The sequence below is a fragment of the Melospiza georgiana genome, chromosome 4 (assembly GCF_028018845.1).
Source record: "Melospiza georgiana isolate bMelGeo1 chromosome 4, bMelGeo1.pri, whole genome shotgun sequence".
In the NCBI taxonomy this organism is placed as follows: domain Eukaryota; kingdom Metazoa; phylum Chordata; class Aves; order Passeriformes; family Passerellidae; genus Melospiza; species Melospiza georgiana.
Window position 1 is genome coordinate 462151 of NC_080433.1, and position 21350 is coordinate 483500.

General features: G+C 61.5%; 1 protein-coding gene across 1 annotated transcript in view; it reads right to left on the bottom strand.

Moving 5' to 3' along the window:
• The window catches only part of SND1 (staphylococcal nuclease and tudor domain containing 1), a 77695-nt gene that overhangs the window by 13658 nt on the left and 42687 nt on the right, over positions 1-21350 (bottom strand). The window contains exons 12-16 of the mRNA XM_058022474.1: positions 16230-16330; positions 12126-12236; positions 9963-10035; positions 8293-8434; positions 3411-3520 (exon numbers count right to left, since the gene is read on the bottom strand). Of these exons, the coding sequence (XP_057878457.1) occupies positions 3411-3520; positions 8293-8434; positions 9963-10035; positions 12126-12236; positions 16230-16330 (537 nt within the window). The remainder of the gene's footprint in view (positions 1-3410; positions 3521-8292; positions 8435-9962; positions 10036-12125; positions 12237-16229; positions 16331-21350) is intronic.

Sequence of the window (21350 nt, forward strand, 5' to 3'; positions counted from 1 at the left end):
TGGGATTGGGTTCAGTGCCAGGATCAGGCTGGGATCAGCGCTGGGATTGGGACTGGGATCAGGGTTGGGATCCATGCTGGGATTGGGACTGGGATCAGGGTGGGATTAGGATTGGGCTCAGTGCCAGGATCAGGCTGGGATCCGTGCTGGGATTGGGACTGGGATCAGGGTGGGATCAGGATTGGGATCAGTGCCAGGATCAGGCTGGGATCTGTGCTGGGATCCGTGCTGGGATCCGTGCTGGGATCCATGCTGGGATCAGTGCCAGGATCAGGCTGGGATCTGTGCTGGGATTGGGACTGGGATCAGGGTTGGGATCAGGATTGGGATCAGTGCCAGGATCAGGCTGGGATCCATGCTGGGATCTGTGCTGGGATCAGGGTTGGGATCCATGCTGGGATCAGTGCCAGGATCAGGCTGGGATCTGTGCTGGGATTGGGACTGGGATCAGGGTTGGGATCAGGATTGGGATCAGTGCCAGGATCAGGCTGGGATCCATGCTGGGATCTGTGCTGGGATCAGGCTGGGATCTGTGCTGGGATTGGGACTGGGATCAGTGCTGGGATCGGGACTGGGATCAGGCTGGGATCTGTGCTGGGATTGGGACTGGGATCAGGGTTGGGATCAGGATTGGGATCAGTGCCAGGATCAGGCTGGGATCAGTGCTGGGATCAGCGCTGGGATCGGGACTGGGATCAGGGTTGGGATCCGTGCTGGGATCAGGGCAGCACTGACCCACTGGAACCCACATCTCCGGCAGACAAGAGGCACTGCACCATGTGGCGGGGCCGGGGCAGTTTCCCGGCAGCTCCCGGGGGTCCCGGCCCTCCCCGGGCGCTGCGGGAGCCGCGGTGCCACCGGAGCGTCCCGGCACCGCCTGCCCCCCGCGCCGCGGGGCCGGTTCGTCAGCGGCGGCTCCGGGCCCGTGAGTCAGCAGCAGCCGGAGCCGCCGGATAAAAATATCCCACGGCTGTGGGGGTGGGCAGGGACGCGGCTGCCGGCGGGAACGCGCCCGGGGCCACCGTGGGAACCGCGGGCACCCGCGCCGGGACCGCAGCCGGAGCCGGGAATCGGCCGGGGCAGCAACCCGGCTTCTCACAGCCTCCCTCCCACGGCATTCCTGCCCTGCCTCCCGAGACCCTGCCCTGCATCCCAAATTCCTGCCCTGCATCCCAAATTCCTGCCCTGCATCCCCAGCTCCTGCCCTGCATCCCAAGATCCTGTCCTCATCCCCAGCTCCTGTCCTGCATCCCCAACTCCTGCCCTGCATCCCCAGATCCTGCCCTGCACCCCCAATTCCTGCCCTGCATCCCAAATTCCTGCCCTGCATCCCAAATTCCTGCCCTGCATCCCGAGACCCTGCCCTGCATCCCCAGATCCTGCCCTGCCTCCCTAGATCCTGCCCTGCATCCCCAGCTCCTGCCCTGCATCCCCAGATTCTGCCCTGCATCCCTAGATCCTGCCCTGCATCCCGAGATCGTGCCCTGCATCCCCAACTCCTGCCCTGCATCCCCAGATCCTGCCCTGCATCCCCAACTCCTGCCCTGCATCCCGAGACCCTGCCCTGCCTCCCCAATTCCTGCCCTGCATCCCGAGACCCTGCCCTGCCTCCCCAATTCCTGCCCTGCATCCCGAGACCCTGCCCTGCCTCCCCAATTCCTGCCCTGCATCCCGAGACCCTGCCCTGCCTCCCCAATTCCTGCCCTGCATCCCCAATTCTTGTCCAGCATCCCCAGCTCCTGCCCTGCATCCCCAACTCCTATCCCACATCCCCAATTCCTGCCCAGCATCCCAAATTCCTACCTCACATCCCCAATTCCTGCCCTGCATCCCCAGATCCTGCCCTGCATCCCAAATTCCTGCCCTGCATCCCCAATTCCTGCCCAGCACCCCCAATTCCTGTTGTTCATCCCCAATTCCTGCCCAGCACCCCCAATTCCTGCCCCGCACCCCCAGCCCCACGTGGCCTCCCCCCAGCCCCGTTCCTGGGCACCAGCCCATCTTCCCATGGCCTCCCCACGACGTTCCCGGGGAGCGTCCCGGCCTCCACGTGCCCTCGGTGCCGCGGCATTCCTGGGCAGCAGCCCCGGCCCCATCTGGCCTCCCCGCCACGGCGTTCCCGGGCAGGTGCAGCGCCCGAGCCTCCGGAATGTGCCGAGGCAGCGGAGCGAAGCCCTTGGGATGCGGGTCAGCAATTCCCGGCAGCGCGAGATGCTGAGCAGGAGGGGGACGACTGCAGTGTCCCCGTGTCCCCGGACTCCCGTGTCCCTGTTTCTCCATGTTCCTGCACCCCTGCACCCCTGTGCCCTCGTGCCCCTGTGTCCCTGTTTCTCCACGTTCCTGTATCCCTACACCGCTGTGTCCCCATGTCCTTGTGTCCCTGTCCTCCTGTGTCCCTGTTTCTCTTCGTTCCTGTATCCCTACGCCTCTGTGTCCTCCTGTCCCTGTGTTTCCCTGTCCCCAGGTCCCTGCATCCCCACACCCCCGTTTCCCCATGTTCCCATGTCCCTATGTCCCTGTGTCCCTGCATCCCCATGTCCCACACCCCTGTGCCCCTGCATTCCCAATGCCCCACAGCTGGCACCACCGGCCTGCAGCTGCTGCCACATCTGGATCCACACCCACATCTGGACCCACACCTGCATCTGGGTCTACAGCCACAACTGCACCCGTGTCCACCACATCTGGCATCCATGGCAACACCTGGATCCAGGGCCACAGCTGTCACCGAGCCCACACCTGGATCTCTGCAGCCACATCTGCATCCACAAACCACATCTGTATCCTTGCCCACATCTGGATCCATGCCCACAACTGCAGCTGGGTCCACAGCTGCATCAACCGTGTCTGCAGCCACAGCCACATCCGGATCCATAAATCCCATCTGGATCCATGATTCCCATCTCTATCCATGCCCACATCTGCACCAGAGCCAACATCTGGATGGGGGCATCAGTCCCTGAATTTTGGCTCAGCAGGACTGCGACAGTCACGGGGGGGAAGGATCCGGTATCCACCTCGGAATTGTGAATCACGGAAAAATTACCCAAAATGGGCCCCGAGCTCCGGAGCTGCAATCAGGGAAATCACAGGAGTTCCAGGGAATTTTAATATTCGGAGACGTTAACAGGAGCAGCTTCAAACAGGGGGGATCCATCTGGAACCCAACCCCACATCCATCCCCACATGCGTGCTGCACCTGCCCAGCGCACTCTCAGTATCCCCAGGGATCTCCTGGATCTCTCAGTATCACCTGGCATGTGCTGGTGACACCTGGCATCTCTCCATATCCCAGAGGACACTGCTGGTATGCCCAGGATCTCTGGGTGATCTCAGCTGACAGCTGCTGCCCCCAGATCCCCCCGGATCCCCCCGGATCCCCCGAGCCCCGCGCCCGGCTCCGGCCGTACCTCCCTCTGCAGCACGAGCTCCTTGGTGAACAGTGTGGCCTCCTCGCTGAAGGGCTCCCCCTCCTGCGTCAGCCCTGGCACGTTCCGGGCACCCCGCGGGCACTCGATCCCTGCGGGACAACGGGGAAGGGTCAGGGCCTGGGAATGGCACACGGGGAATGGCACCACGGGGAATGGCGCACAGGGAAGGGCACACTGGGAATGGCACCACGGGAATGACACACTGGGAATGGCACCCCAGAATGGCACACGGGGAATGGCACACTGGGAATGGCACACGGGGAATGGCACCCCAGAATGGCACACGGGGAATGGCACACAGGGAATGGCACCCTGGGAATGGCACCACGGGAATGGCACACTGGGAATGGCATCCTGGGAATGGCACACTGGGAATGGCGCACAGGGAATGGCACACGGGGAATGGCACCACAGGAATGGCACCACGGGAATGGCACCCCAGGAAGGGCACACTGGGAATGGCACACGGGGAATGGCACCCTGGGAAGGGCACACTGGGAATGGCATCCCGGGAATGGCACCCTGGGAATGGCACACTGGGAATGGCACCCCAGAATGGCACACGGGGAATGGCACCCAGGGAATGGCACACTGGGAATGGCACCCAGGGAATGGTGCACAGGGAAGGGCACACTGAGAATGGCACCCTGGGAATGGCAACTTGGGAAGGGCTGGGAGGGAAGGGGACACTGGAAACAAGGGAGGTGTGAGGAGCTCTGGGAGGGCCCAGGGGTGGCACAGCTGTGGGACAGGCTGGGACCCGCAGGGATGGGGACATGGGGACAAACAGGGATGGGGACATGGGGATGTGTCTGCAGGGATGGGGACTCAGGGACACACAGGGATAGGGACATGGGGACACACAGGAATGGGGACATGGGGATGTGTCCGCAGGGATGGGGACACAGGGACACACCCAGCCCCCCCACCCAGACCCCTCTGTCACAGCCGCTCCCCTGCCCCCTTCTCCCGCTGCCCCCGGGATCCCCCTGCTCCAGATCAGAGCACAGGGAAGTCCTGCATTATTAATGATAATTTACATAATTTGCATAATGAATGAAGTGCAGGGAATACAGCTCCAAGCTGGAGCCACGAGTGAGGAGGTGACACATTCCCCAGGGCCATGTCAGTGTCACCAACACCCAGGGACACAAGGACACAGATCCTGCCCGGAGCAGCTGGGAGCACCCAGAGCCCATCCTGAGGGACAATGTCCCTGTGCCACCACGTCCTTCCCCATTCCCATCCTCATCCTCATCCTCATCCCTGGCCCTGTTGTATCCCCATCCCGTCCCAGTCCCCATTCCCAGGCCGTGCTGCCTCCAAGGGAAGCCATTTCCAGGGAATCCAGCAGGAGCTTCCCAGCCCTGTCCCTGCCCTTCATGGCACACACATCGGGGACAGAAAGGGGGATTTCAGGAAAAGGGGAATTCTGGGAAGCACAGCAGAATGTGGGATGGGGAGCAGGAAATCCCGGGATCTTTGTTACTGATTTGGAACCATCAGGCGCCCCCAAGATCCGGGATCACCCCAGGATTCTCCTTCCAGCACTGGCACGGCTCTGATCCCGACCCTGGCTCTGATCCTGACCCAGCACTGATCCCAAATTTCTCCAGCAAGGAGCATCCCCCAGTGCCGCACTGGGAATGGGAATGAGGGGCTGGAGCTGCCCTTCCTCCTCCATGGAAGGGGCTCGTGGGCCACAACGGAATTCTTTCCCTCAAAATAACAAGGGAAGAGCTGAGGAAGGAGCAGAATCCTTCAGCTCCACCAGCTCCCGGCTCCTCAGGGATGGGATCCCGCTCCGGATCCTCTCCGGCCTCCTGCGGGAAGGTTCTGGAAGAGGGAAAGCTCTGCAGGCTGGGCTGGGCGCGCTCATCCCCCCAGGAACGCTGGCGGGAGCGGGGAGGGGACGCTTGGCACCCGGAAAAGTTCTCCAGCACTTTAAAAATAGCAGCTAATCCCGAATCCGCGGCTGTGCCGCGCTTCCCGGGGAGCCGTGACGGATTAATGAGGGATGCGGCTGCAAGTGCTGCAGCCACCGCGCTCCCCTGGGCTTCCCAGAGAGTTCCAGCACAATCCTGCCCAGCCGGGGCTGGAGGGGGCAGGTCTGGGGCTGCTCCCATCCAGAATCAGCCCTGGAGGGATGGGGGCAAGAACTGCGCAGCGTCCCGGAGTACCCTGCAGCATCCTGAGCATCCCAAGGTATCCCTGGGCGTCCCATGGACATTCCAGAGCATTCCTGGGATATCCTGAGCATCCCAAGGTATCCCTGGGCGTCCCACGGACATTCCAGAGCATTCCTGGGATATCCTGAGCATCCCAAGGTATCCCTGGGTGTCCCATGGACATTCCAGAGCATTCCTGGGGTATCCTGAGCATCCCAGAGCATCCCAGGGCATCCCACAGCATCCCTGCAGGATCCTGCACCAGGATTCCAGGAGGAACTCCTCCCCGGCCCTCAGTGGGAACAGACAGAACAGATCTTTCAGGGAGAATCCCTTGGAGCAAGGACCCTTGCAGCCTTGATTCCAGGGATGTGAGCACTTTGTCCCCTCGCTGTGCCACAGCCAGCACCGGGATCTGGGATGGCTCCGGGCCGGGATCGGCTGTGCCGGGGCCGAGCGCCAGGGACTGACTGATCTCCCACAGGATTTACGGATTCTGGGAGCAGGGAAGGTGGGCCGGAGGGAGGGGACAGCCAGGACCTGCGGGAGTGGGGCTGGAATGCTGAGGATCCACTCCAGATCCCGGCGGGAGCAGCCCTGGGACAGCTCCACACCGGGAATGCTCACACGGAAAAACTCCGCATTCCCATCCCCGCCTCCCAGTCCCGCAGCTCCCGGGGAAGATTCTGGAGCCCGTGGAGGCACCTGGCCCCTCCAACATCCCCAGAGGTGCCCCCTCATCCCTCGGGAATCCTCCCTGCCCCAGCCCCCGCGCCGGGAAGGCGTCAGGCTCCCGAGTTTTGCCGGGAGAGAGGAATTCGGGATTAAACCGGCGCCTGTATTTGCACATATTTATAGTGCTCTGACGGATCTATTTTAGCTGGAAAGCCGGGATGAGCTCCCTCGGGAGCATCCCTGGAGTCACATTTTAAGGGACTTGGCATCTCTTTCTGGTGCTCATTTGCATTTGATATCCATAAAAAAGGCAGGCGTTGATAAAAGGCGGATATTTATCCTATTCCTGGCTTGGCAGAGGAGGGTTGGGAATGGCACCGGGGAGAAATCCAACAAAAAACAGGGAAAATAAAAGCCAGAAGGTCCCACCAGGATCATGGGATTCTATGGGATGGGATGGTCTTGGGGATGCATCCCTTCTAGAACAGAGCAGGGTGGAGCAGGATTCCCAATGGAGCAGGAGTTTCCATGGAGCAGGAATCCCAGTGGAGCAGGAATTCCTGTGGAGCAGGGATCCCAATGGAGCAGGAATTCCCATAGAGCAGGACCATGGAGCAGGAATCCCAATGGAGCAGGGATCTCCAAAGAGCAGGGATGACAGGGATCACCATGGAGCAGGGATGCCAATGGAGCAGGAATCCCAATGGAGCAGGAGCTCCCATGGAGCAGGGATCTCCAAAGAGGAGAACCATGGAGCAGGGATGCCCATGGAGCAGGGATGCCCATGGAATGGGGACTCCCCTGTGGAGCAGGGATCACAGCACCAGGAGATATCCCAGCATCACTGGGAGTAGGGATGGAGCCCCCACTTCCCAAAGGCCATCCCAGTGCTGGTGTCCACGGGGGACAGAGACAGGACACATTCCCAATTCTGGGAACAAAGGGATGGACAAAGAATCCCTGACTCCATCCTTGCTCCCCCCAGGATAAACACTCCCACTTTCCCAGTGTTTGATCCTAGGATTGAATCCTTTAAACGCTGATGGAATCCTTCCTCATCCTCATCCCCATCCCCATCCCATTCCCATCTTCATCCCCACTGCCATTTTGATCCTCATCCTATCATTATTCCCATCCCCATCCCCATCCCTGTCCTGCTCCTCATTCTCAATCCATCCTCATCCCCATCTATATCCCCATCCCCATTCCAGCATTCATTCCCTCCCTTCTGTCCAGTTTGTGCTTCCCCACCTGCTCCCAAGTTTTTAGGGTGGGATCACCCTCCCCAGTCCCAACCTCCCCCACCCCTCCCAGCCTGACTCAAGGCGGCTCCAGCGTTAATTGTGACCCCTCATCCCGGGATGCTGCTCCAATCCAGGGAATGCTCCCCGGTCAGCCTGGGCGATGCTCTGGTGCCGATCCCGGAACCCAGAGGCACCAATCCCAGAACCTCACAGTGCCAATCCTGGGATCCCAAGGTGTCAATCCCAGGAACCCTGCGGCGCTGATCTCAGAACACCACAATGATGCTGATCCTGGAACCCCACAATGCCAATCCTGGGAACCCTGCAGTGACAATCCTGGGACCTTGCAGTGCTGATCCCGGGAACCCCGCAGTGCCAATCCCACAGTGAATCCCACAGTGCCAATTCCAGGAACCCCGCAGTGCCAATCCTGGAATCCCGCAGAGCCAATCCCAGAACCCCACAGTGCCAATCACGCGGTGCCAATCCTGGGATCCGTCAGTGCCGATCCCGTGGTCCCGGTCCCAAAACCCCTCAGTGCCAATCCCATGGTGCCAATCCCAGAATCCCACATTGCTAATTCTGGGAACCCCGCAGCGCCAACCCCGGAACCCCGTGGTGCCAATGCTGCGGTGCCAATCCCGGGACCCCGTGGTGCCAATGCTGCAGTGCCAATCCTGGGACCCCGTGGTGCCAATCCCGGGATCCGTCATTGCCGATCCCACAAGCCCGCGGAGCCGATCCCGGGACCCAGCGGCGCTCCCGGCCGCGTACCTGCGAGCAGGAAGGTGATCAGGCAGGTCTCCTTGGGCAGGAAGAGCTTGAGGCGGGAGCCGCTGAACACGTACTCCACCACGGCCTCGGAGCGGCCGGCGCGCTGCAGGAACGGCAGGAACTGCTTCGCCTTCTGCGTGTCCTGCGGGAAAACGGCGCGTCAGGGACCCCGGGGGCTGCTCCTGTCCCCTGTGACACCCGGGGTGTGACACCTGGGCACGGAGCTGAGCTTCCAGCTGGGAACGGGCTGTGCGCCCCAAACACAGCCCAAATCCCAAATATAGCCCAAAACACATCTCCAAATACATCCCAAAGCAAATCCCAAATACATCCCAAAACACATCTCCAAATGCATCCCAAAGCAAATCCCAAATACATCCCAAAGCAAATCCCAAATACATCCCAAAATACATCTCCTAATACATCCCAAAGCAAATCCCAAATACATCCCAAAACACATCTCCAAATACATCCCAAGGCAAATCCCAAATACACCCCAAAATACATCTCCTAATACATCCCAAAGCAAATCCCAAATACACCCCAAAGCAAATCCCAAATACATCCCAAAACACATCTCCAAATACATCCCAAGGCAAATCCCAAATACACCCCAAATACATCTCAAAACACAACACATCTCAAAATACATCCAAAAATCCCAAATACATCCCAAAACGAATCCCTAGTACATCCCAAATCCATCCCAAAATGCAACCCAAATCCATCCCAAAATCCCAAAAATACTCTAAAACACATCTCAAATACATCTCAAAACACATGTCAAAATACATCCAAAAATCCCAAATACATCCCAAAACAAATCCCTAAGACATCTCAAAACAAGTCCCTAACACATCTCAAAACAAATCCCAAATACATCCCAAAACAAATCCCAAATACATCCCAAAGCACATCCCAAATATATCCCAAAACGCATCCCAAATCCACCCCAAAATTCCAAAAATACTCCAAAGCGCATCCCAAGTACATCTCAGAACACGTCTCAAAATACATCCAAAAATCCAAAATCCATCCCAAAATCCCAAAAATATCCCAAAGGACATCCCAAATGCATCTCAGAACACATCTCAAAATACATCCAAAAATCCCAAATAGATCCCAAAATAAATTCTAAATATATCCCAAAACGCATCCCAAATACATCCCCAGTCCAGCCAAAATGCATCCAAAATTCATCCCCAAACCCAGCCCCTAATCCATGCCAAAGCCCATCCTGTCCCTCCCCACAGGGCAGCTGCCTGGATCAGCAGGACAGATCGGGCCCCATTTCCCCATTTTTCCATTTACCCCATCCCTAATGGAGCATTCCGTCATTCCTGGGATCTGCCATTCCCCATCCCAGCATAGAAGGGCTCCACAGAAATCCTCAAAAATATTAATTAATTGAGGAGAACGTAAGGAGATCTGCTGGGAGGTATGGGGACCCCCAAATTCCCTCAGCAGAGTGGGCCAATCCCGGATTCCTGCATTCCCACCAGCATTCCTGGTTCCCAGGCTATGGGGCAACTCGCGGTTTATTTATCCAAGGAAAAAAGGGAAAAAAAACCCCCCATCAGCTCCCAAAACAACGGCAGGTGTGGGTTTTATCCCGTTTGATGCCCCGCGGAATTCCCGCCCATCCCATGCCCGAGGGGAGGGATCCTTACCCCGGAGATGTCGGCCACCCTGTGGATCGGCACCTCCTTCTTGCTGTGCAGCCCCTTCCCGTTCTTGATGGCCCTGGAGAGGAGAGGGAGCGCCAGGAATCAGCTCCGGCCGCGGCAGGAGGGGAGCTGGAGCCTCCCCATGCCCGCCGGGACACCGGGGCTGTCCCAGGCGTGGGGTGAGGGGAACGCCACACACGGAGGGCACTGAACACACACGGAGAACCAGCGGGATGCTGGAGCTGCTGCCAAGCCCAACGCTGGGCTCGGATCCTGATCCTTGTCTCAGCACAAGGATACAGGGCTGGGATGTTCCCTTGGGATGTTCCCTCGGGATGAGGCCACCAAGCTCTCTGTCCCCACCTGGAGCCTGGAGTGTCCCCTCGTGCCCCAGGGCCTGGCCTGGAGGGTTGGGAAAGGCTGGAGAGTGCCAGGATTCTGGCAGAACCAATGGTCTGGGATGTGATTCCAGGCTCTCTGAAGAGCTGGGAATGCTGAATGGATCCCCCAGACTGCTCCAGGCCCTGCACCACAACCTCATCCCAAATCCCAGAGCATCCCACTCCTGCTGCTCCTGGCATTGTCCCAGAGCTGCTAGCTCCTCTGCCTGGTGCCAGCACCATCCTGGATTTGGGATGTGCCAAAGCTCCCAATGGCATGGATGAGCCACCTCCATCACCTGATCCACTCCAGGATCGGGCAGGAACATCCAGCACCTCCACCTGGGGACATCCAGGCTGAACCCCAACCCTGGAGCGTGGCTCTGGCTCCAGGTGCCACATCCCAGATGCCTGGAGTGCCACAGCCCAGCCCCATATCCAGCTCCAGGTGCCTCATCCCAGCCCCATATTTGGCTCCAGGTGCCTCATCCCAGCCCTGTATCCAGCTCCAGGCCCCATATCCGAGCCCCATATCCAGCCCCAGGTGCCAGACCCCATCCCTGCATCTGGCTCCGGGTGCCCGATCCCATCCCTGCACCCAGCCCCAGGTGCCAGATCCCATCCCTGCATCTGGCTCCGGGTGCCCCATCCCATCCCTGCACCCAGCCCCAGGTGCCAGATGACATCCCGGCCTCCCGGTGCCCCCTCGGCAGCTCCGAGCTGCTGCCTTCCTGCCAGGCTCCCCAAAAGGCACATTCCAGGCGCTGGGAAGGAGCCTGTGAGCAATCTGCCGGCCGCCCACCGCCCGGGCGCGGCTGGGAGGGAGCGGGAGCAGCTCCCTCCGGATCGAGCCGCCTTTTCCCAGCAGCCAGCCCTGCCCGGCGAGGCGCCGCAGCCCCCTCCAAGCTGCTCTTCCCGGCTCTCGGCACCGTGCCGGGATCTGCTGCCAAGGAGGAGCTGAGATCCCACCATCCCCGCCGGGCTCAGCCGCCGCGGAGCCGCCTCCGGAGGGAGCGGGGCCGGGCACGGAAGGGTGTCCATGGCCATTCCAGGGGGAGTGTGGGATGGGGGACAGGGACACGGGGACACCTGGGGGGCTCTGGAGCGGGGCCGGGCACGGAAGGGTGTCCATGGCCACTCCAGGGGGAGCGTGGGATGGGGGACAGGGACATGGGGACACCTGTCCACATGGGACACCTGTCCACATGGGGAGCAGGGCTGGGCAGGGAAGGGTGTCCATGGCCATTCCAGGGGGAGTGTGGGATGGGGGACAGGGACACGGGGACACCTGGGGGGCTCTGGAGCGGGGCCGGGCACGGAAGGGTGTCCATGGCCACTCCAGGGGGAGCGTGGGATGGGGGACAGGGACACGGGGACACCTGTCCACATGGGACACCTGTCCAAATGGGGAGCGGGGCCGGGCAGGGAAGGGTGTCCATCGCCATTCCAGGGGGAGTGTGGGATGGGGGACAGGGACATGGGGACACCTGAGGGGCTCCTGAGGCTGGGAACAGCGATCTCTGTGTACATGGGGGGCACCAGGATATGAGATCCTCTGCATGGGGAGCTGGGCTGTGCACACCTGGATCTGGTGTACCTGAGACGCAGCTGGGGACAGACAGGGACACGGGCTGGGACAGGACAGAGGGACACAGACAGCTGTGTGGGAATCACCTCGAGCCACAGGGATGGGGCAGGGGGACACAGGACAGGGACACAGGACAGGGACACAGGATGTGACAGGGAGAGCCCAGGGGACCCTCGGAGCCCCCAGCCCCGCGCTCACCGTGCCTCAGCTGCCAGCAGCTCATCGTAGTGCGCCGAGCGCTGGTCGTCGTCCTGCCGGTAGCGCAGCACCGTGGCCAGGCCCTTGCTGACCAGCGCCTCCGCGATGTTGCTGTGGGAACGGGGTGGCATCGGGGTGGGAATGGGGCAGGGAGAGCCCAGTCCTATCCCAGTTCCATCCCATCCCATCCCATCCCACCCCATCCCAAGGGAAGGCCTTGGAGTGACACATCCCAGCTCTCTGGGCACAATGGGGGACCCAAACTGGGCTCATGCCACAGGGAGAAGCCTCCAAGGAGCACCCCAAAAATCTCACCCCAAAACCCAAAAGTCCCCTCCCCTCTCACCCCAAAGCCAGCAGGCTCAGCATTCCCGGCCCATGGGAGCCTAGTTCTGGATTTCCCAATCCCGTCACGTTTTTCCAGGAGCAGGGAGTGGTTTGGGAAGGAAGGCACCACCTCCAGATTCCCCCCAAACCCGAGGGGTGATGGCCCTCAGCCCATGGGAATTTCCTTGATTCCACCATCCTATTTTTTTCTGGTAAATAATTTGGGCACCGGTTTGGGGGGGTTGGACAGGGTGACCTCCCCACCCCCATTTCCATGGGAAGGGGCTGGGAGCAGCCTCTCCCAGTGAACTGGGATTTCTGGGATCGGCAAGGGGGGCCTGTGCCAGGCAGGGGTGAATCCACCACATTCCACTGCTCTAAGCAAATCCATGAATTCTCCTTCGCCAGCACTTCCCTAATTCTCCTCCAGCCACCGCCCCTCCCACTAATTCCCTCAGCATCCCCAAAAAAGAGGATCTATCCAGAGGATGGAGGGACTGATCCCTGCCCGAATCCCGGGCGTGCCCCTTCCTGAGCGGGGGGAAGGGCAAATCCAGCACCGGGAGCTGAAATTAGGTCTCGGAGCAGGGGGAGGAATCAAAAAATTCGGGATTGGCAAGCGAGGGAATCGCTGCAGCCGGAGCAGCTGCGGCAGCCTGGGAATGCTGAGCACTGGGAATGCTGAGCACTGGGGATGGGCACCCCGGGAATGGGCATCCCGGGAATGGGCACCCCGGGAATGGGCACCCCGGGAATGCTGGGGAAGGAGCAGGAGCTGGGGGAGGCCAGGGAAGGGCCAGGGCGGCTCCCGGCGCTCCCTGAGATTCCCCATCCCAGACATCCCACTCTCCCCATCCCAGTCAAATCCTGCTCCTCATCCTCAACCATCCCACCCCCCATCCCAGCCACATCCTGGAAAAGGGTGTGGAAAAGTGTCCCCTCCCTGGGCCACCGCAGAGCCCGGATGCTCTGGAGCATTCCCAGCACTCCCAGCCTCGAAATCCGGCTGCTTCCCAGTGCCACAACACTCCACTGGGCTGGAAATCCCGGGAAAAGCCCAAATTTTGGGGGGGCTCAGAGGTTTAAAGGCTCAGAATTCCCACGGGGACTGATCCAGGCACCCAGGGAAGGAAGATGAGGGGGAGGGAGGCAGGGATAATGGCTCAGAGAAGGAATCCCAGCCCATGAATTCCAGATGCAGCAGAGGAATCCCCCATTCCCACCTCCCAGCAAAGCTCTGGAATGGAGCTGGAGCTGTGGCCTGCAGGGAAGGAGCATCCCGTAGTTTATCCCAGATCCCACATTAAAGACTGGGAATACAATGGGAAAAATCTCCTTAGGCTGGAAAACACCAATTTGGGAACTTCAAGCCAAAAGTGTCATTTTTTAAGCTCCTCCCACATTTCCTTTCCCAAAGGAAGTTTTGAAGGGGTTTCATCCCACCAGAGCCGGTGCCCAGCATGGACTGGGGTTGGGATTGAGATTGGGATCAGGATCAGGGGTGCCAAACCCATCCCACCCCCCAAACTCCAAATCATCCCAAACTGCAGCACCCGGCCCCGCTGCCCCCAGGGAAGGGATCCCCCATTCCTGCCAGGAATTGCACCTGGAATTACAGCACAGGGTGCTCCTGAAATGTGGCATTAGGGATTTCTAGGAACGTTTTTTTTTTTCTGAGGATGATGCAGGATTCTGTGGGATGCTACGGAATGGTGCAGGATGCCGTGGAGAGCTGTAGGATGCTCTGGGATCCTATGGGATGCTCTGGGATGCTGTGGAATGCACCAGCATTCCTAGGGCAGGGATCAGGCCCAAAGCTTGGAGGAGATGGATGCAGGCAGGGAAATGGGCAGGACGCAGGCAGGGACAGGGGCTGGGAGATGAGCAGGGATGCAGGCAGGGATCCAGCAGGGAGCCAGGCTGGGATACGAGCAGGGATCCAGCAGGAGAAGCTGGTTTGTGCTCCAGCCCCCCCAGTCCCCGTGCCTGAGCTGGGATTGGGGCTGCAGCTCCTGCCCTGGCTCCCGCCCCGGCGCCGCCGTGCCCGGAATCCCAAGCAGGCTCAGCCCAGCCCAGATGCCGGGCGGACACTCCAGGAGGACAAGCCAGGCTTTATTCCCTGCTCCATCCCAGCCTGGCAAAGGCCTCGGGACACAGACCCTGCTCTGTTCCACCCCCGGCATCCCGGGATGCAGCACCGGGAATGGCACAGGCACTGTGGAATATCCTGGGATACAGTACAGGGAATGGCAGTGTGGAACATCCCAGGAATGGCGCAGGCACTGTGGAATATCCTGGGATACAGTACAGGGAATGGCAGTGTGGAACATCCCAGGAATGGCACAGGCACTGTGGAATATCCTGGGATACACTACAGGGAATGGCAGGGTGGAACATCCCAGGAATGGCACAGGCACTGTGGAATATCCTGGGATACAGTACAGGGAATGGCACTGTGGAACAGCCCAGGAATGGCACAGGCACTGTGGAATATCCTGGGATACAGTACAGGGAATGGCACTGTGGAACAGCCCAGGAATGGCACAGGCACTGTGGAATATCCTGGGATACAGTACAGGGAATGGCAGGGTGGAACATCCCAGGAATGGCACAGGCACTGTGGAATATCCTGGGATACAGTACAGGGAATGGCAGGGTGGAACATCCCAGGAATGGCACAGGCACTGTGGAATATCCTGGGATACAGTACAGGGAATGGCACTGTGGAACACCCCGGGACGCAGCCCTGGGAACGGCACAGGCACTGTGGAATATCCTGGGATACAGTACAGGGAATGGCAGTGTGGAATATCCTGGGATACAGTACAGGGAATGGCAGTGTGGAACATCCCAGGAATGGCACAGGCACTGTGGAATATCCTGGGATACACTACAGGGAATGGCACTGTGGAATATCCTGGGATACAGTACAGGGAATGGCACTGTGGAATATCCTGGGATACAGTACAGGGAATGGCACTGTGGAATATCCTGGGACACAGTACAGGGAATGGCACTGTGGAACACCCCAGGACGCAGCCCTGGGAACGGCACAGGCGCTGTGGAACACCCCGGGAATGCAGAGCAGCTCTCCCAGCGCTGGGATTAGGGAGCAGGAGAAGGCAGCTCTCCCAGGTTTTGCAGGGAAGGGAAGGAAGGGAAGCGCAGCTCTCGCAGCCCCTGGATCACGGAGGGAAAGGCAGCGCTGCAGCGCTTTGGGCGCTTTCCAAAATAGCTGCTACCGGGAAAAAAAACTGGGAAAGCAACCAAGGGCCTATGACAAATCCTCCCTACGCAGCTCCCGGAACCGCTGCCAGCCCGAGGCTCGGCCTATCCACAGGGATGTGCTGGGGGCCTGGCCTATCCACAGGGATGTGCCAGAGGCACCGGCACCCCGTGCCCTCAGGGGCAAAAATCACAAATTCTGGCTGCTCTGAACATGCCCCACTTCTGAACCTTCTCATGGAGAACAAAAATCAGGGAAGGGAAGGACAAACACCCCGGGATACACAGCAGGGATTACTCCTCCAAAGCCACCCCTGAGGCAGGCGGATGGGGAGAACCTGATCCTGATATCCCCCAAAACTGATGCAGCTGTGGGGGGGCAGGTACGGGGGGTCCAGACCCCAATGTACCCCACAGGATCACAGAGCTGGGATGCCGGGAATGGGGGCTGATCGCAGGCCAATGGGGAGCGAGCCAGCCTCCAGCCCCACGGAGCCCTGGCAGGGTGGGCAGGGCAGGTGGGCAGGGCGGGGCAGGGCAGGGAGCACTCACATCCCGCCGATGGAGACGGTGGCACAGGTGCGCTCCGAGAAGGCCGGCACGGTGTCGGTGGCGCTGCTGGCGGGGCGGATGTAATCCACGGAAACGTTCACCTGGAACAGGGAATGGCTCAGGGCTGGCACTGCCTGGACCCCCAGTCAGGGCCCAGATCAGCCAGACAGGCCCTCGTCCTCATCCTCATCCTCACCCTCACCCTCACCCTCACCCTCACCCTCACCCTCACCCTCACCCTCATCCTCATCCTCACCCTCATCCTCATCCTCATCCTCACCCTCACCCTCACCCTCATCCTCATCCTCATTCTCACCCTCATCCTCATCCTCATCTTCATCCTCATCCTCATCCTCTCTATGCCCAAACCCCTGGGATCAGACAGCCAGGCCCTCAACCTCATCCTCATCCTCTCCATGCCCAAATCTCCAGGATCAGACAGCCAGGACCTCATCCTCATCATCCTCATCCTCTCCATGCCCAAATCTCCAGGATCAGCCAGCCAGGCCCTCATCCTCATCCTCACCCTCACCCTCACCCTCATCCTCACCCTCATCCTCATCCTCATCCTCATCCTCATCCTCATCCTCACCCTCATCCTCATCCTCATCCTTATCCTCATCCTCACCTTCATCCTTATCCTCACCTTCATCCTCTCCATGCCCAAATCTCCAGGATCAGCCAGCCAGGCCCTCATCCCCATCCCCATCCCCATCCCCACCCCCCATCCTCATCTGCATCCCCATCCTTATTCCCATCCCCATCCTCCCCGTGCCCACATTCCCCCTGCCAGTCTCCAGCCCCTCTCCGTCTCCATGCCCAGGGAACGGAGCCGTTTCCCAGCGGCTCTGGCACCACCAGAGCTTCCAGGCAGGACAAGACCCCAGCTGGGATCCCAGCGCCTGCCAGGCGTCCCCAGAGCTCCATGGGGATCCCGAGGTGTGGTGGCCCCGGCAGTTCCCGGTTTATGGACACGACAATCCCACTGGGACAGGGATGGGAGCGGCACTTCACACTCCACCAGGAGTGTGCCTCGGAATCAGGGTCTCCAGGAGGGATGGGAAGGGCTGGGGCAGGGCAGGGAGCACCCCGAGCCTGGAATTCCACAGTGCCCCTACGGCTCTGACACAGCAGGGAGGGACTGGGACAATGCTGGCACCCTCTGGGATCCACACAGGGACTGGGAACACCTCTGGGCAGATCCTGCTGGATGCATCACCTCCCACTGCACCAGGGTTGGGGTGAGCTGGGACATGCAGGGATCAGGGAATCCTGGAATGGTTTGGGTGGGAAGGGACCCCAGAGCCCCTCCAGTGCCACCCCTGCCATGGCAGGGACACCTCCACTGTGCCAGGCTGCTCCATCCTTCCTTTCCTTGGGCACCGCCAGGGATGCAAGGGCAGCCCCAGCTGCTCTGGCAATGCCAGCCCAGGCAGGAATTCCTCATTGCCAAGATGCCACCCATGGCTGCCCTCTGGCAGTGGGAGCCATTCCCTGTGTGCTGTCCCTGCAGGCCTTGTCCCCAGCCCCTCTGCAGCTCTCCTGGAGCCCCTGCAGGCCCTGGAAGGTCTCCCTGGAACCTTTCTTCACCCAGGCATCACCCCCCAGCAGTTCCCAGCATCACATCTCACATCTGCAGGCGCCATTTCCATGAAAATCCCACCCAATCCCACCCCTCTGCTTCCCCAGGGAAGCTCCATCCTCGATGCTTTCCTGGTATCAGCTGCAACACCCTGAGGCTCTGGGGTAGAGGGGGTGACACTGGGGTGACAGGGGGCCGATGTGGGGATCTTTGGGGACACCCCAGTGCTGCTGCCCCGGAGCTGGGCCTGGCCCTTGTGCACTTTTCCCGCTCCTGTTCCTGTTCCCGTTCCGCATGGCCGGAGCCGCGCTGAGCCAAAGGCAGCCAGACAGGCGAGGCAGGAGCATCCCTGAGCCCCTCCAAAGCCTCGGCTCATCCCGAAAATCACTCATTAAACCCACATCAAAATGCAAACAGGGCCGGAGCGTCTGGCAGGGCGCCGGAGCCGCGGCTTTTCCGTGCGGAGAGGGGGCTCCGGCAGGAAAGAGCCAATTAAGGGGAGCGGTTACAGCGATTCCTCGCAGCAAAGCTCCCGTCGGAACCACTGGAGGGGAAAAAGAGACGCCGATTACTCCGAGAGGCAGGTTGGGAATTCAGCTGCTCCAGGGCTTTTGAGATGTCTGGCTCAGGAGCGGCTGGCGTGGGAAACACCTGGCTGGGGATGCGGCACCGGCAACGGGGAGAGGCGGCGGCGGCGGCGGAGCAGCCGGGGGGAACGGGGGATCCCGGGCTCGGGGAGGAGCCAGAGGGACTGAGATACTGGGATCGTGGGATAAGGGGATCATGGGATGGGATCCAGGGGATGGGGGGGATGGAATGGGATGGGATCCATGGGATGGGATGGGATAATGGGATGGGATGGGATGGGATGGGATGGGATGGGATGGGATGGGATGGGATGGGATGGGATGGGATGGGATGGGATGGGATGGGAAGGGGCCACCCCTCAACAGGAAAGCCCTCTATTGTGCCTCACTGTGTCCCGCTGTATCAGATGTGCCCAGGGGCAGGAAGGATCCACAGAGGGATCTGGACAGGTTGGATCCAAGGGACGAAGGCAGTGGGATGAGGTTCCACAAGGCCAAGTGGAGCCCTGGCACAGCGTGTGGCTGCCCCTGGATCCCTGGAAGTGCTCTAGGCCAGGCTGGACGGGGCTCGGAGCCACTCGGGATAGGGGAAGGTGTCCGTGCCATGGCAGGGCTGGAACCGTTCCATGATCCCACGAAGTTCCCCCTTGGATCACACCAGCCCCATGGAACACTCCAGACACAGAAAGCTGGGAAAGGCCCTGGGGGTGCCGCTCAGCTGGAGGGACACGGAGCTGCAGGGACAACGCCCGGGATCATCTGAGGGCAGGCTGGGCTCCATGTGACACCAGACGTGGCACCGGCACCCCACAGCCGCGGCACCGGGGACAGCGGGCAGAGCACTCCCGGGATCCGAGGGCGCCGTGCCCGTTCAGGGGCCGGGAGGGGCTGGGGGTGCAGGGACCCCCGGCACCCGCGGGCTCCGCTCCCCCCGGAGCAGCAGAGCCGCGCCTGGGCGGCTCTCCAAGGTCAGCTGCAGTCAGGGTGGATTAAATCACTCGGCAGCTCCGCTCCCGGGAGCGCATCCAGCCCGGAACGGCGGCACCGCGCGGGCTGCGAGCGGCCACCGCCGCCAATGTCACCCGTGGGGACCTGGAATCCGTGGGGACCCTGCACCCACGGGGACCTGCATCCATGGGGATACTGCACCCATGGGGACCTGACACCCATGGGGACCTGGCACCCATGGGGACCTGGAATCCGTGGGGACCCTGCACCCATGGGGACTTGCACCCATGGGGATCCTGCACGCATGGGGACCTGGAACACACGGGGATCCTGCACCCATGGGGACCTGACACCCACGGGGACCCTGCACCCACGGGGACCTGGCACACACGGGGACCCTGCACCCACGGGGACCCTGCACACAGAGGGACATTGCACCCCACGGGGACCCTGCAGCCCGGCACTCACTGCCTGGGCTCACCAGCACAGAGCTGGGGGTGCCATGACAAGGGGGAACAGGATGGGGTCCCCAGATGTGGCCTCTGGCCTTGTCCCCAGCACCAGGGTCCCAGCGAGGCTGCTCCCAACACGCTGCTCCCAGGATGGGGTTCCTGCCTCACTGTCCCCAGAACCAGGGTCCCAGCTCCTTGTCCCCAGGGTGTGGCCCCTGCCACCCTGTCCCCAGCAGGTCCCAAGGTGGGGGAGGCACCCCCGTGGTCCTGTCCCAGTTCCAGCCCCAGTCAGGGCTGGGGGGACACAACGGGACATTCCAGGCACATCCCCTGCTCCAGCCTCAGGACCCCAGGCAGCGGGGACATGTCCCCATCCCGGGGGGACATCCCGGGGGCTGCCTGAAGAGGGGGAATGGGGGCTGATCCCGCCGGGAAGGGCCGGGAGCAGCCCCACCTTTGGGATGGGGAGGGCGGGGCAGGTGCCGGTGCCGTTCCCTGCTATTCCCTCATCCCACGGGGGGCTCCGGGGGGCCGCGGGGACACGGGGGGGCCCGGGGGGGACAGATGGGGGGTGGGTGGCAGCCCAGACCTGCCGGGCTAAAAATACGCGGCCCGCCCGCGGATCTCCCGGCCCGGCGGCGTCACCCGCGCCCGGGAATATTTTTACTGCGCCGGCAGCTCGTGCCGGGTGGAAGGGCCGGGGGGGCTGGGCAGGGGCTGCCGGGGGGCTCGGGGGGTGCGTGCCCCCCGTGTGCCCCCGTGCCGCAGGGAGGAGGCTCCCGGAGAGCTGGGGGGCCAGGGATGGGAGCTGTTCCCGGGAATGTGCGGGGTGATCCCGGCGGGATGGGGGGATCCCACGGTCCCCAGCACAGCAGGGCAGATCCAGGGAAGCGTTTTCCCCCTGGAGCAGCGGTTTCCCAGCCGAGGGCCGGCTCGTCGCAGCCCCCAACCCACGCATCCTGCTGCGGGCTGCGGGATTTCCTGGGCACGGCGAGCGGAGCGGGCTGCGCTTCCCCAACGCCCTCCACCTCTCCATCCTCCCGTCATCCCTGCTGGAAGAGGCCGGGATGTGCAACAAGGATGCTCCACAGCAGCCGCGGGAGCGCCTCCGGCACCGCCAGCAGCGGATCCAGCAGCACCCGGCTGCCTCCTCCCTCCCGCCGCAGCGGCCGCCGGAGGGGCCGCGGAGACCCCCGGGGCAGGGTTGACCTTGGAGCGGGATAAGCACGGCAGTGCCGGGCTGGGAGGCGATGGGCGCGGGGAGAGCAGAGGCGCCCGATTTGGGATGCTCACAGCGGCAATAATCCCGCTCGCCCCTGCCCCTCCCGCGCCGGGGCCAGCCCAGCCCACTGCAGCAGCGTTCATTCCAAGCGCGTTCATTCCAAGCGCAACCCGGGCGGGAAAACGCGCTCCCCAACAGCTCTCCCGGCTCGGCTCCCTCCCCGGCAGCCAAATCCTCCCCGGCAGCCAAATCCTGCCCAGCTCCACACGTGGAAGCGGCGGCTGACGCAGCCGGCCCCGTGACGCTCCGGAGCTGGCAGAGCCGCCCCGG